General features: G+C 33.8%; 1 protein-coding gene across 1 annotated transcript in view; it reads right to left on the bottom strand.

The window, feature by feature from the left end:
• LOC105553858 (vacuolar protein sorting-associated protein 13B-like) overlaps nt 1-17,762 on the bottom strand; it is a 194,762-nt gene that overhangs the window by 32,166 nt on the left and 144,834 nt on the right. The window contains exon 16 of the mRNA XM_012000016.1: nt 12,451-12,575. Coding sequence (XP_011855406.1) covers nt 12,451-12,575 — 125 coding nt within the window. The remainder of the gene's footprint in view (nt 1-12,450; nt 12,576-17,762) is intronic.

Here is a 17,762-nt window from a genome sequence, read left to right as displayed (position 1 = left end):
AAAAAAAAAAAAAAAAAAAGAAAAACCTGGATACCATTACTTTGAATAAGCCTACTTATTTAATCAAGCCTAGAATACACAAAAAGTGCTTTAAAAATTGCTTAATTCATATCCTTAGTTGCTAACTCATTCCATTGCAAAAAAGCAGATTTCAATTTTGTTTAAGGTCCTTTTTTCTTTCAGTAAAATTTGCAAACAGTAAAATATAAAAATATTAACTGTAGACTTTTATGAATCTTGACAAATACTCATACCTGTGTTATAACCCACACCCCAACAAGATACTGAAATCACCATCTCCCCAGAAAATTCCCTGTGTTCTTTCCAATCAATCCTTCCTCCTTCATCCTCCCAAAGGCAATTTAGACTTTTTTCCACTACAGATTAATTTTTGCCTGTTCCAGAAATTTATATAAATAGAAACATACCATGTTTCTGTTGTGTCCAGTTCCTTTCACTCAGGAAACACAACTGTATATATCAGTAGTTCATTACTTTTTATTGATGAGTGGTATTTTGTTGTTTAAATACACCACAATTTATTTAATCTCCAGGGTTATTTCAGTTTGGGGTTATTTTGAATAAAGCTGTTATGATCATTCTCAATGTGGTTTTAATCTGCAATTCCCTTATGTCTAGCTGTTGGGTTCTTTTTCATGTGTTTGGTGACCCTTCCTTTGTGAAATGTCTGTTCATGTCTTTTGCCCATTTTTTAATTGGTTGTCTTTTTTTCTTATTAAACTGTAGGATATTTTCATATATTCTGTATACAAGAATTTTTTCAGATGTTTTTGCATATTTTTACTCAGTCTGTTCCTCAGTTTATTTTCTTAACTGCTTTATAGAAGTTTATAAATTTATTAATAGATTATACTTATTATATTAATACATGTGATTAAAAACACACTTTTCCTTTTTCAGCATGTTAAATAAAATTCTATAAATAAAATTTTATAAATAAATAAAATAAAAGAGAAAGGTGACCCATCAATTTTATAAATGTGTGTTCACTGAAAAAAGTCAGAAAAAAAGAAATATGCAATAGTAATAATCACAGCTAACATGCATAAAGAACTTGTTATGTGTCAGGCACTATTCAAAGCAGCTCATATTTGTTTAACTCATTTAAGCCTCAAAATAACTCAAAGATAAGAATTAAGAATTGCCTCTTTTACAAATGAGGAAACTCAGACACAAAGACTTTCTCAGCCACAAGGCTAGGAAGCGGAGGAGCCTATATTTAAATGCAAGGAATCCAGTTCTGAGGTCCATGCTTCTAACCACTATAATACATAAACCACATGTCACCTATCACCCACATAACACCATCACAAACAATTTAGCAATAGCCCAGCCTTTTTACCTGTGCAAGCATATTTTTTGCTCACATTAATAGACTAATTCTGCATCCTCTGTTCTGTGACCTGTTTTCACTCAGTATTTATCATGAAAATCCTTCTATACCAATAAATATATTCTACAACACAATTTTAATGGCTATTCTACATATTACTAACTGGTATGAGTGTAATATAATTTATATAACCTGTTTTTCATTATTGGGTAGTTACATTTTTCCATTTTATCATAACTAATTATTGTTCATTTGCTTAATTATGTCTAAGGACAAACTCCTAAAAATTGACATGCTGAGTAAAAGATATTCATGCTTACAGATTTTGATGGATATAGTCAAGCTGTGCAGCAGAAAAGTTGTAAGGCTCTGTCAAATTAAATTTCCACCACTGGTGTCACAACCCTAACATTCTGAATATTATATTCATTTAACAGTATACAAAAAAAGATCGTTAATTCTACATTGTTTAAATCTTTATCTACTATTAAGGCTAAAAATTGTTCAGATTATACCCACTGACGTTGCTTTTCTTTGTGAATAGACCACCTCTCCAATTTAATCTCTTATCTATCTCCCTTTACTAAGTTGCAGTCACACTTGACTTCTGTCTTTGAGATGAACCATATCTATTTCTACATTGAGACCTGCACCAGCTATTCCCAATACTTGCAACACAATTTCCCAAAATCTTTGTATGGCTGCCATTGACTGGTCATTTAGGTTGGAGCCAAAAGTCACATCTACCTAAGAGACCTTCCCTGACCGTTTTAGACAAATAAACTCCCCAAAACACTCATTTTCTATTCCACTGGCCATAATTTTTCTTATTACTCACCATTATCTAAAATGCATGTATTTGTCTTAATGAAGTGTTGACTGGCTCTACCTCTTCAGAATATCAGCTCCATGAAACAGAGACAAGGTCTATTTCGTTTACCACTGCATTCCCAGCATGTAGAATGATGACTGGAATTATACCATGGATCCAATAAATATTTATAAATGAGTTGCAGCGTGAGTTGTAAGTCTCTGGAGGGAATGGCCTATATACTATACTTGCGCGGTATGAGCCAAAAAGTGGTGCTAGTACTACAGAACATGGAGCAGATTAAATAATGGTTAACTGATGTGCGGAAGTAAACAAACAAAATACAAAAGAAGTAAGATACCTCTACATTATCTCATCTTCTAGACAAGTTAATTTAAAACAGACAATTCATCTACTTAAAATAAGAACGTGTAACTGCTCAGGAAAAAAAGGAGATGAAGTGTATTTATACAATATATTTTATGTATGTAATTAATAACTTTCAAATATTACCTTGAGAACTCTGAATAGGAAAAGTCACTAAAATTTTAGTTTAATTTAAGTAATTAATGTCACAGATTTTCACTTTGGCCAAGAATATGTTTTGCATGTATAATGTGAGCTAATAAGAGACAGAACTTGATTGTCAAAAAAGTATACAAACTAAAACCTCATAAATCAGAAAACCAAAAAAAAAAAAAAACTGAAATTTTTAAAGAAGCAACCAGATGTATACCAATAAATATTTACTCATGTCTACAACAGATGCAAGGTTTTCAAGATAAATGTGCCCCACAGAAAAAGAGATGGTTCTTATGGAGCTTAAAGTAAAACAAGTGGGAAAGGCTATTAAATAATCACACAAAGCAGTGTAAAATCAATTCTACGAAAAGTACAATGAAAAACAAGAACGTTGTCTCCTATTTTAAAGCATATTTTATGGGGGTGTGACCTAGTCAGAAAAAGTATCAATTGGACTAGCATCTGGAGTCAATTACAGTTATTTAGGATATAGAATAGTAAAACAATAATAGTGAACAATTTGGTAAAAGGAGAGAAAATTTTTAAAAGCAAGAAGGAGGGTACAGAGAAGAGGATGTTTCAGATGAGTCTAGATAGCCAAGCAGGGGCCAGACCATAGAGGGCATCAAAGGATATTTTAAAGCTTTTAAATTTTACCATATAAGCTGTAAGAAGCAAAGTATTCTAGCAAAGAGGTCATAATTAGATCTTCCAAAAACAAGCCAAACAAACAAACTTGGCTGCAAATGTATGAGTTAGCCAGTGTTTAAGAACACCTGTCTAAATTCTTAAAGTATCAAGAAAGGAAACACAAAGACCAAGTGGTATTCACACTCCAAGGCCTACAACACAACAGTTTTAACATGATAGGCACTAAAATTTTTTTTTAATGAATAAATGACTCACTAGTCACTTGAAACCTGAACAACGCTAAGTATTAACAGACTCTTCTAAGAAGCTGGCAGTATTTTTTAAGTCATAAGTCACAATGAAGAATACAAAGTTCTTGTCCAGAACCTGGTATTAATAGCTATTAACCAACATGCTATTAATAGCTCCAACATCAATTAATCAAAAGATATCTAGGCCAGGTGCGGTGGCTCACACCTGTAATCCCTGCACCTTGGGAGGCCAAGGCAGGTGGATCACTTGAGGTCAGGAGTTCAAGACCAGTCTGATCAACATGGGGAAACCCCATCTCCAATAAAAATACAAAAATTAGCCAGGTGTCATAGCACACACCTGTAATCACAGCTACTCAGGAGGCTGAGGTAGGAGAATCGCTTGAACCCAGGAAATGGAGGTTTGCAGTGAGCCGAGATTGTGCCACTGCACTCCAGCCTGCGTGACAGAACAAGACTCTGCCTCAAAATATAGAAAAATAAAATAAAATAAAATAAAATAAAATAAAATAAATAAAAGATGTCCAATGCAAGCGATTTTATCTCTCTAGGTCTACCGTATCACCTTCCCTAATCCTCCATTTCCACATCTATAAAATAGAAATAAGAGTACCTAACCTGTTTATTTCAAAGGTCGGTTGTGAGTATCAAAAAACTTCCTGTATGCAGTGAAACTTAGTTAAGTACAAAATTCTATACAAGGGGATTATGATGCTATTAATAGAAATTTTCTTCTGCCACTAACTTAAGCACTATCTGATCTTTTGAATATCTGATCTTTTGAATATGGGAACCTCCAATGATTATTTGTTCTTACATTTCAAGTTAATATATTAAAAAGAAATTAAATCATCAAACACAGTCAAGAAAAAAATTTAAAGGTAGTCATAAAAAGAAAACCTAGGCTAAATTTAATAATTACTAACCAAGCCATTTCCCTTTTAAAAAAAATACATTAACAACTTAAGAGTTCTTTTGCACTCAGAAAATACTATTGACTTTCACTCTCCCTCACAAAAATAATGAAACACAGATATATTTTTTAAAATGCTGTCACCAGAATAGAATGTTGTCACAGGATAATATTTTCCCACTGTTGCACATAGGCAAAGCCAAATACTGAGGAAAAGTCAATATAATTATTCTGACATAGATATAGGTCATGTAGAAATATTCTCCAATAACCAAAAATCAAATTTGAAGGCAACAAACTAAGAATGAGTTGTAAATGCTCATTTGGACACCACTAAACAATTTTACTAAGTTTAAAACATTAAACTAGGGAATTAAAAATGGATCATATTTGCCTATACAACTTCACACCCAACTGACCATAAAATTCCATGTGGAAAATATCAAATTTTCCAAAATCACAATCAAAGGAAACTTTCTGTTCTCACTGGACCAACACTTTCTTGCTTGTTAACATATGTCAAATGCTCTTTGTGCCCTTTCTAAAAAAAGTAAAGGGAAAAAATCTAATATAAAGATGCATACTATTTACCTGTAATTATGCTTTTTATATTCTTTTAATTCCATATACATAGGCCATGTTTTAAAAACTGTAAATGTATTTATTTTTTGACTAGCTATTTATTTAAACACATTATCAAATTATAACCAAAAACATACGGAGAAACAGAAATTGGCAGGACCATTCACATATACAAAGACTGGTCAGTCTTTCCAAGAAATTTATTTCAAATAATGCAGTGCCCCTATCATAGGAGGATCCATGTCATTAAAAAAGTCAAAAGCAATCTTGAATAACTGGAACCCTTCTGCCAGACTGTATAATGTCAATTTGTTTTCTGGCACTGCTTTTCCTACTTCTTATCATCTGGCACAGGTCTGTGAGCACTCATCACTTCCTTACTAATATGTCCTTGGTGGCATTTCTGTCCAGAATAGAGCACTTTCATCCACACTTAAAATCTGTTCAGGTAGATAGCCTTTCTCCTCAATTATTTTCTTAATGGCGCCTAGGAAACTCATCTGCTGACTAAGATGAGCTTCTTGGTAGCAGAAAGCACTTCTCCTGTTCTCTTGAAATTTTTTAAGCCAAACCTCTTTCTAAAATTATCAAACCATCATTTGCTGGCATTAAATTCTTCACCTTTAGATCCTTCATCTCCTTTTTGCTTTAAGTTGTCACATACTGACTTCACTTTTTCTCAAGTCATATTAGAGTCTCCAGTATTCCTTTCTTATAGCAATCCTCCACCCACATAAAAGCTGCATTTTCAATACAAAATAAAAAGGTATTTCACAAAAAGTGAAAAGTGTTTGTGCTAGCCGGCATAACTGAAGCAATGGTTTCACAGATTTTCTTTTACTTTTTTTTTACAATAGTCCTTATGCTGAATTTATCTTCCTTAAAGGGCAGACAACCGAAGCTGCAGAACTCAATCTATGGTACATATCAAGCAATTCAACTTTGTTTTATAGTGTCATGGCTTTTTTCTGCTTCTTGGAACCACTTCCAGAATCACTTTGTGTGGGTCCTGTGGTGTTATTCAAGGTTTACAGGAGTGGGCACGGTGGCTTATGCCTGTAATCCCAGCACTTTGGGAGGCCGAGGTGGGCAGATCACTTGAGGTCAGGAGTTCAAGACCAGCCTAGCCAACATGGTGAAACCTCATCCCTACTAAAAATACAAAAATTAGCTGGGTGTGGTGGTGCACGCGCCTGTAATCCCAGCTACTCGGAAGGCTGAGGAACAAGAATCACTTCAGCCCAGGAGGCAGAGGCTGCAGTGAGTCAAGATCATGCCACTGTATTCCAGCCTGGGCAACAGACCGAGACTCTGTCTCAAAAAAAAAAAAAAAGGTTTATAGTATTTTACAGTATTGCACTCAGCCCAATGACAAATACGTTAGAACTGTAACAGATCACTTTTTATTGCAATACACATACTGGAGAGAAGAACTGCTCACATGGAGATGCTCACCATCACACAGCATTTTAAGCAGATACAACACAAAAGCTCACCGCAGTAGCAACAAAAGGTGGCTACAGAATTATTACAGTAGTACACTATGTAATACTATAGTTAACTTTATGCAGTTATGATTTAATACTGCATCTTTATCTTTGTTTACACTTCTCTCAGCTCTGAATGGTGCCATGTGTGGTTCCTAAGCATTTGTGTGCATAAGTTTTAACAAATTTTACCTTTTTGGTTTTGGGGTTTGAAACAGACAGGGTCTCGCTTTGTCATTCAGGCTGGAGTGCAGTGGCATGATTATGGCTTACTGCAGCCTAAACATCCCGAGTGCAAGTGACCCTCCCACCTCAGCCTCCTAAGTAGCTGAGACTACAGACACATGCCACCATGCCTGGTTACCTTTTTATTTTTCTAGAAATGGAGTCTGGAACTCTTGGGCTCAAAGAATCCTCCCACCTTGGCCTCCCAAAGTGCTGGAATTGGAGGTGTGAGCCACCACTCCTGGACAAATTTTAACGTTTTATAATAAATTTGTGTATATTGCATGGTAGTAAATAATATACTAAAATCTACATAAATTGTATGCATTCGTAACATACCTAACTTTTTCTTCATTTTTTTGATATTTCTAGGCTAAATGGTTCATCTGCAAATGTTTTCAAATTGTTACAAATCTCAAAAAAAATTTTCCAATATAGTTATTGAAAGAAATTGAACCCACACAGTTCAAGCCCATGTTATTCAAGCTGTACATGTTAAAATACCTGATGAGAAATCAAGTTTTTAGAAAAGCTTGCATTAAGTCCTGAATTATCAAATGCACCCTACAACATCATTCAACAATAACTGAAGAATGTTTTCAGAGCTAGTAAATAAAAAATATATTTAATTTATTCAACAGGTTTTTTCACTTATCTGCAGGAATCTATATTTCAATTCCTATCACTGTTTGCTCTACTCCTAATTCGATGGTTTTCAGTTCAAACATGAATCATTAAGAAAAAGTAAAAATGCTGCATTCACTGCAACATAAAAAATAATAATAAATAGAAAAATGTTAAGTAATCTGAAAGTATTATGCTATCAAGAACTATTCAAACACCTCCTTTCAAGGCTCAGTACAGCAAAAAGGATGATTTTATGATTCAATTTTAAAAGACAATCTACATGAAGCAATTTTTCTCCCCTTAAAATTCCCTTAATTAAGATAATGTTTATTCTCTATTGCCATGAGGGGAAATAACTTGCCTATTTTGTTTATTGATGCATCTCCAGCCAGGACCCTGCCATGAGGGGAAATAACTTGCCTATTTTGTTTATTGATGCATCTCCAGCCAGGACCCTGCAATGTGGTCCCACACAGTGGAAGAAAATACTTGCAAATCATATATCTGATAAGGGATTAATTTACAGAACACATAAAGAACTTCTACAACTCAAGGGAATAAAAACTAATTAAAAAATGAGCAAAGGACTTGAATAGGTATTTCCCCAAACATATACAAATGACCAATAAGCACATGAAAAGATGGTCAATGTCCCTAATCATTAGGAAAATGCAAATTAAAACCACAACGAGATATCACCTCATATTTGCTAGGATAGCTATTATCAAAAAAACAGAAAACAGTAAGTAGTGATGAAAATATGGAGAAATTGGAATCTTTCTGCATCACTGTTGCAGGTGTAAAGTGGTGTGGAAATCAGTATGGTAGCTCTCAAAAACTTAAACACAAAATTACCATATGATACAGCAATTCCACTTCTAGGTATATACTCAAAATAACTGAAAGCAGAGACTCAAACAGATATTTGTACATGCATGTTCACAGCAGCATCATTCACAATAGCTAAAGGGTGAGAGGAATTTGTCAATGGATAAATGGATAAACAAAATGTAGCATATACATAACATGAATACATAAAATTCCGTCTTACAAATGAATGAATAAGGAAGGAAATTCTGACACATGCTGCGACATGGATTAATCTTGAAAACATTATGCTAAGTGAAATAAGTCAGACACAAATGACAAACATTGAATGATTCCATTTAAGTGAGGCACCTAGAATAGTCAAATTTATAGACAAAGTTGAATGGTAGCACTATTGCACAACAATGTGAATGTACTTAATGCTACCAAATTTTACATTTAAAAATAGTTACTTTTTGAAATAGTAATAATTGTTTTAAGCAAAATGGTACAGTTGATCGAGCCTTGAATCAAGAAAGAGAGGAACAAATTGAGGCAATGATACTAATTAACTTTGTGCTCTTAGGCAAGAAATTTGACCTCTCTGGGACTCAGTTTTCCCATCTTTGAAATGAGAAGATTGTAACAGATGTTAATGTTTCTTTTTTGTTCAAAAAATTCCATAAAAGCGCATCTTAGATGCCAGAACCAAAGCTGAAAAATAAGTCTAACACCAATCAGGTGGAGATAAGAGAATTAACATCCCATTTAAGTCTTAGTAGTTTTAAGGCATTTAGTTAAAAGGAACGTTAATCACAAAAGCAGACTGATGAACACAGGTTTGGAAGGAAGATCTATCTCCAGGTTCATTAAAAACACCCACGTATAGCTTCTTGAGGCCTCAAACTGTGGCATTATTAAGAACAGGGCAGAAACAAACATCATTTTAAGCCCTGGAAGGTTACTTATTCTGTTGATAATAAGTATTACTGGCAATTTTTTTTAGACTTGAAGGCCCCAGGATCCATTAAAACTAAAAGAATTTATCCTGGTGTCATTCTGAGCTGGGACAAATGATGCCTTCAGTTTCAGTTCCAGGGAGGCAAAAGGACCAGTATCTGCCTCACTTGTCCTTCACACACCAGCCACATCAATACCATCAGTCTACCGGCACCAAGTTCCATAACTTCTAATTAACACTGAACTCAAAGATTTCACAGAAGCATTTTCCCCCTACAAATGATCTGTTCAATAGCTTTGCTAGTTAAAACCAACATTTGGCACTGTGCTAAGTAAAAACTGGAAACTTAGAAGTCTCTCAATCTTAAAAAGAAATAGTGTTTTCACACATTTCTCTGAGAATGAAAATGCCTCACGATATATATAATAATTATATCAGAGAAGAAACATTCTTAGGCAGAAATCCAAGTATAAACTTCTCATAAAAGCAAACTTTGATTAAATAAAAGAAACAAATTTAGAGCTGCTCAATAATGGTTGGCCCAGAAAGTACCTAACATCCTCGAATAAAATGTTCAAACAGTAGATAGATGACTATAAACCAAAAGTATGTCATAAAGACTCAGTAACGGGGATAATGTCTAAGATTCCACCTAGTGCTAATATCCACAATTTTAAGATCAGAATTACAATAATATCTACATGCTATTAACTAATACTAGCAGAGTTCAGCTTTATTAGCTAGCCTGTCGATCCTTGGAAATTTACTTTAACTATAGGCAAGAAGCATACTGGGCCTAAAAAACTGATTAACAAAAGATTATATATGTCCCCTTCACTCCATCAAGTAATAAAACAATCAAAGATGTTCAAATCAGACAATCCTCCACGAAAATCTTGTGAGGCTAGTGTGTGACTTTGGACAACTTATTTAACCTCTCTGAAATTTAGAAAGAGTTTATAAGAGAGAATATCATCTTATCTCAAAGGACTGTCATGAAAACTTTGTTAAACTAGGTACCTAGGACTGTATAAAATAATACAGTATGCTCTTTCAGATTATATCCATTCCTCAATAGCCTGCTTAAAAATTACCCCTCCATGTTTTCCATGACTTTCTAAGCCAACATACTATTTCTATACTCCAAACTTCCAAATATATTGCATATATTTCTCTACTAATAAAATCACACGTTTGAACCCTCAATTATAGGACAAAGTGAATTTGAGACTATATTTTAGTTAGACTTTAACAAACATGAAAATGAAGAAATGGGACTAATGAATATTTGATTAACTGGTTTAACTATTTTTAAGTGTTCATATTAAAACATTTAGATATCATTGCTCATGGACAAGTCTAAGGTAGAGTAACTTTCCAAATTCTTCTCTCACTGTATTCAGTGACAGACACATGGACATCTGTCTCATCCATTAATGTCCAATTCTAACAGGACCTCATCTCATCAGCTACCTCTGACCTCCCAGGGAAATTGTCTGCTTTCTTTAAACTTATAGGACATACTGCTTAAGCAGTATTTTATTGAATTCAAACTGCACTAAAACCAATCAACATCTCAATTTATTAAGGTTTGTCTTTATTTTCAAGTTAGAGTTACTGAAGATTTTTTTTACATTTATTATGAAAATTTCAAGAAACTATTTCAAATCAATATACTTCTAAAAAGCATAGCAAAAATACCACTGAAATAACATAGAAGTAATCTTAACTACAAAAAAAAAAAACACATCCAAAAAATATTGGCATTCTGTGATCTCATGCTTTCAGTATTTAATTGGAATATTATTTCTAGATGTCTGCAGGCATATTTTAAGTAACATTTGACAGTATTCACAATAACCTCTTTGTATCCTTCAACCAAGCCTTACTTATTTAAATATTGATTTTATATGAAGGCTATAATCATTTTGAAAAATGTGGACTTTTTTAAAGAAATTAAGAATTTTCTAAAGTAAATTGCACTGCTTGCCATAAAACTATTTCAGTCCTAGAAATGATAAATTAATCAGCACATAACTGAGATAATACTTTTCACAAATACCTATGAAAATTGATATCACCATATCAACTGTGACATATCCCAGTTTATTTCTTAATAAATCAGAATATAAAACTTGGCTCAAATGCAACATACAATATATGCCAGTAAAAAGTTAAATCTATATATAACATAATAAATGACATGTGAGAGGTATGGAGGAGTAAGGACAAAACGAAATTTATCATAGAAATTAAGAATTAATAATGGTTTCATTTCATAGAGGAATTGATACTAAGACTTAACTACAACTTTTAAAAAATTTTTCTGTATCAGCAGGTAAAGTTTCTTGAAAATATGAGCAATTATTTTATAATTTCATTTTAAAAGTTACATATTATTAAAGAAACAAATTTTTAGCAACTGAAGTATTTTAGATAAGAAATTAATGCTAATTTTCTAAAGGTTATGTCATTTTTAGTAAAAAACTAATAGAAAAACTATCCTGCAAAAATAAGCTTACTGATTAGAATGAGAACGCAAACGATATTCTAAATCACATTTTAAACTGGAAAAATGGTTCACTAAAAATTAATTTCATATATTTAAACATTATTTTATATATTTAAACAATATATTAAAAGCATTCCTTTAAACTAAAAATTTATAACTGGTAACTACTGGCTTTCTTTCTGTAAATCTCTTTGAATTTGAAGGAAATGTAACCTCCAAATATAGCACTCACTTCTGAATGAAAATGGTAAGGGCTACAATCAATTTCTTACAAAATATAGCTACTAGACATGTAAATACATTCTAACTCTATGTATTGGGTATACTTTTGTCAGTGGCTATGAATATATATGAAATTATTATTTAATAGATACATACTTTGGTCTTGAATATTAATTTATAACTTTTTAAAATCTTTATACCCCTCTCTTGAAAAAAAGGCACTTGGTCTTACACTTCCTATTATAATCTGAAGTAGTATTTTACATACATCCAACATGAATTAACAGTTATTACCCTAATAACAGTTATTGCTATCACAAAAGACACTATGAACTAACAGATTTCAGACACTTAAAAAAGATTTTTAGTGTCTCAGTAAAAGTACAAGTTTAGATATTTTTTTCTAAAGTTTTGTATAAAACTAACATAGGCATAAGACAGAAACATTTGGGCGTTTTTTTCCCTCCTAATAAATGGAAATTAACATAAATCACATTTTAACACATTTTAACATGTAAGACTTACCAGTACGTGGGGAGTTTCAGAAGTTTACCATAAAGAGCGGTGCTGAAAGAGGGAATAATTGGTACAGGTAAGCAGTAAGATCCACTGCAATCCAAAGATGTCAGTCCTGCCTGGAAACCAAATATCTAAAACAAAAAGAAAAGATCCAAGTGTTCAGACAAAGTTTTAATAAGTACACAGGATGAAATACGTCAGTTTCAATTTGCTTTACAACAGCTGCATACTAAGTATGTTCCAAAGCCTTTTTCCACTTCCCAATCAACATTTTCTTCTATACAATTTGACAGTAGCTCAAAATTAACAAATTTAAATATACAGTATTTATTTCACACCCCGAAAGATCACTGCATTTTTGACAAATTTTTTTAAGTTTCACATTTTACTTCTATACATACTCCTCCTGTACTGTTTAATTATCTGCTAAAATATATATTTTTCCATAAATATAAACCACTGACTGCATTTTCTACACTGTAAGCTATAAATTTTATAAATTAATTTTAATATTTTATGACTAAAATAACATTAACTACAAGAAAAACTGTTTAAAAATGTATTTTGTCTTCAACTTGTATAATGTACACACAAAAAGGATATCGAAAAATATCCTAAAATGTTATTTCTTTCCACTTTCTTTTGTGAAAATAATTGTGAGATTGAGGTTTTAAATCCCAGGAAATTTGGTATATGGCATAAATTACTCTTCATATGTACAAGCATGTTTATGCTTAAAGCAAGCAGATCATACTACAAAATTTTATAAGCAACCCCTGAAATTCCTGGGTACTATATTTGTCATAATAGAAAGAAAAAACATAACATCACATGTTACATGAAATACTGCAGAGAACTGATGATATTTCTGCGTCAATTATTTCTAAAACAACAAAAGATAAATACCTCAGAGTGGAAAAACACACATGGATACAAAACAAAGGGTTACTGTTTTCCAGTAAATGTAAAAGTAGCTTAACCTCAACATTTGTCTTTAGTTATTATTTTTTATCCCTTGGGTTTATAATGCACTGACTTCCATATCTCTAGAATTAATTTATATCAACTGTGAAGTTCTATAACAAAATATGTTTAAAATTTCTTCATAACTGATTTCCAAAATACTATTTAATGAGCATAAAATAATTATCAATTTCTTTAACAGTATTAACCTACTTCCAAATAATTTCAAAAAGCTACTATACTCCTAACATTCATCAAATTGACAATGTCAAATTATTTCTTACACACTCGGTTTAAGTGAAGAAAACAACATTTTAGAAATAAAACATTTTTTAAAATTACATTTTCAAGGAAAACTGCATTGCAAAGAACCTACTTATGTAATTACTATCAAGGAAAATAAAAGTGATGCACCCATCAATACCTATAACCTGGTATTAACCAATAAACAACAAGTACAGAATTGAGAAAGAGATTTGTTTCTAATACTGAAATGATTACTGAAAATCATAACTTCAAATTAAGATATTTCACATTCATTCTTTTTTAAGACCTGTTCTGAGCAACAATGTATGCAAAGTACTCTGCTGGTTTCTGTACAATTTCAGGATTTCTTATTTCCACATAAAGGCCCAATATTCAAAGGATTCTGGAATTTACAGTTATTAATATAACAATACAAAACACATTTTTAAAGCAATGTCCAACTGCCAAATATTTCGAGTTATGAATAAAGATAATATTTTATCACCTATGCTCAACTAAGAACTCTCTCAAAGCCACTGTCGAATTTTCCATTAAATGCCTCAACAGTATAATCAGACACTATCTACCAACTGTACTCAGAAGGAAATTGGGTGTAGAGGAGATCCCCTGCTGGCTGTCTGCAGAAATGCAAAGGGCTTCGGGGAAATTGCATACTATTCTGACATTTTTTTTAAAGCCTTTATTATATTTTTGTGTTGTCTAGAGATGCTTCTAAGAAAACACTGAAGCAAGTGAAATTACAATAAAAAAGGACCTACTGGACAAAGAAGTTACCTTCTAAATATTGCCAAGTTATTATGAATCATATTTTGCTTTCTCTATTATCCACCAAATCAACAATAACAATTTAAAAATAAAATTTTAAGCTCTCTCTTTTAAACTATAGCAATCAGATACACAGATTTACAAAACCTATATAACCTAATAATTTGTCAACATCCCTTGACCAAGACGATAAATACTTAATCTGGAAAAAGAAGAACCAGCAGTGTAAACTGAAGTTGCTTTCATGAAGGATAGTTCACATATTCAAAAACTGGTTTGGTAAATGTTGTAAACTAATAGTCTGGAGCAATAAAAATGTATGAAACAGTAAGTATAACTACCAATAGAAATGTTAGCCAAAGGAAGTTGTAAAGTTGAATAAGAGGACTTATACATCTCCTTAAATAAAAAGTTAAACATGTATTGCCATCTGTTTTTAAAAATCCCAATTAGTAGGCCGGGCGCAGTGGCTCAAGCCTGTAATCCCAGCACTTTGGGAGGCCAAGACAGGTGGATCACGAGGTCAGGAGATCGAGACCATCCTGGCTAACACGGTGAAACCCCGTCTCTACTAAAAAATACAAAAAACTAGCCAGGCGAGGTGGCGGGCGCCTGTAGTCCCAGCTACTCGGGAGGCTAAAACAGGAGAATGGCGTAAACCCGGGAGGCGGAGCTTGCAGTAAGCTGAGATCAGGCCACTGCACTCCAGCCTGGGCGACAGGGCAAGACTCCGTCTCAAAAGAAAAAAAAAAAAAAATCCCAATTAGTAAATAAAAATAAATACATCATCAAGATTTTAACATTTTACAACAAATGTTCTTGAATTAACATCTCAAATAGAAGAAATGGATTTAAAAACATTATAAGGCAACTTATTTCTGTAAGATTTTGCCAAAAATTATCATAAATTAAAATTTGCTATTTTAAAAAGACAAAAGTATAAAAAGCACATGCTAACTATAAATGACAACAAAAACATTATAATTATGACATACAATAAATAATTTTTGTTACTGCCATTATAAAACACATGGTATAATAGTATAATCAGCATTATAAAGATTTGTCCCTTAAGGGACAAGTAAACATTTCTTTCATTCAAAAGTTGGTATGTATGCAATAATACACTGAAACACATGAAAACTGAAGAAAGAATAATAATTACAGTTGTACAGCATAATAATGAACATCTAACAAAGAAAAACTCTTCAGGGGAAAAGAATGAAATCAAACTCAACCACAGAATTTTAGAGCTGAAACTGCTTAGAGATTATTTAACTCAATCATCTCCTTTTACATGCGGGAAAAATGAAGTCCAAAAGGATTAGGGTCATCTTTGAAATCATATATTGCAGTAACAAGTATATGATGCTTCATGTGATGTAGCTCATCTATTAACTCACAATTTCAGCCGACCTTCCTTCCGCCCTCCATTTCCTCCTTCTCTTCACCTAAAAAGAAATGGCTGATTCTCTATTCTCAAAGAAAAATAATCTTTCTCACCACCACCTTCCCCCTTCAATCATCAGTAAAGCTACATTTCTCTCCCTTCATCAGCAAATACCTTGAATGAATAGCTCAGAGCAGTGGTCACCAACCTTTTCAGCACCAGGGAATGGTTTCGTGGAAGACAATTTTTCCATGAATGGAAGGTTGGGGGGATAGTTTCAGAATAAAATGTTCCACCTCAGATCATCAGCCATTAGATTCTCATAAGGAGTGTGCAACCTAGATCCCTCACATGCGCAATTCACGACAGGTTCACTCTCCGATGACAATCTAACACCACCACTGATCTGATAGGAGGCAGAGCTCAAGCAGTAATGCTTGCTTGCTCTGCTGCTCACCTCCTGCTGTGCTGTCAGGTTCCATGGCCCAGGGGTTGGGGAACCCTGCTTACACTCTTATCTAGAGATATTTAAATTCCAGAGTTGAATTGGAATGTCCAAATCTTGTTCACAGTTGCTGTTTTTACTGTGACTTGGGAAATCACAGCTGTTGGGGGTCCCTGGCCTAAAGTTTGCTATAACGTTTTCATCACCTATTACTTCCTCTTTTTTTTTTTTATTATTATTATCATACTTTAAGTCCTAGGGTACATGTGCACAACGTGCAGGTTTCTTACGTGTGTATACATGTGCCATGTTGGTGTGCTGCACCAACTTTACATTAGGTATATCTCCTAATGCTATCCCTTGTCATCTACATTAGGTATATCTCCTAATGCTATCCCTCCCCACTTCCTCCACCCCACGACAGTGTGTCATGTTCCCCCTCCTGCCTCTGTAGACTCCACCTCTGGGGGCAGGGCATAGCCAAACAAAACGCAGTAGAAAACTCTGCAGATTTAAATGCCTCTGTTGGGCAGCTTTGAAGAGAGTAGTGGTTCTCCCAGCACGAAATTTGAGATCTGAGAACGGACAGACTGCCTCCTCAAATGGGTCCCAGACCCCCAAGTAGCATAACTGGGAGGCACCCCCCAGTAAGGGAAGACTGACACCTCACATGGCCAGGTACCCCTCTGAGACGAAGTTTCCAGAGGAAAGATTAAGCAGCAACATTTGCTGTTCAGCAATACTCGTTGTTCAGCAGTCTCCACTGCTGATACCCAGGCAAACAGGGTCTGGAGTAGACCTCCAGCAAACTCCAACAGACCTGCAGCTGAGGGTCCTGACTGTTAGAAGGAAAACTAAAAAACAGAAGGACATCCACACCAAAACTCCATCTGTACGTCACCATCATCAAAGACCAAAGGTAGATAAAACCACAAAGATGGGGAAAAAACAGAGCAGAAGAGCTGAAAATTCCAAAAATCAGAGCGCCTCTCCCCCTCCAAAGGAATGCAGATCCTCACCAGCAACGAAACAAAGCTGGATGGAGAATGACTTTGACGAGTTGAGAGAAGGCTTCAGACGACCAAACTTCTCCGAGCTAAAGGAGGAAGTTCGAATCCATCGCAAAGAAGCTAAAAACTTTGAAAAAAGATTAAACGAATGGCTCACTGGAATAACCAGTGTAAAGAAGTCCTTAAATGACCTGATGGAGCTGAAAACCATGGCATGAGAACTACGTGATGAATGCACAAGCTTCAGTAACCAATTCAAATAACTGCAACAAAGGGTATCAGTGACTGAAGATCAAATGAATGAAATGAAGCAAGAAGTTTAGAGAAAAAAGAGTAAAAAGAGACGAACAAGGTCTCCAAGAAATATGGGACTATGTGAAAAGACCAAATCTACATCTGATTGGTGTACCTGAAAGTGACAGGGAGAACGGAACCAAATTGGAAAACACTCTGCAGGATATTATCCAGGAGAACTTCC

Source organism: Mandrillus leucophaeus, unplaced genomic scaffold (assembly GCF_000951045.1).
Source record: "Mandrillus leucophaeus isolate KB7577 unplaced genomic scaffold, Mleu.le_1.0 Scaffold611, whole genome shotgun sequence".
Lineage (NCBI taxonomy): Eukaryota > Metazoa > Chordata > Mammalia > Primates > Cercopithecidae > Mandrillus > Mandrillus leucophaeus.
This window is presented reverse-complemented; position numbering and strand designations above follow the sequence as displayed.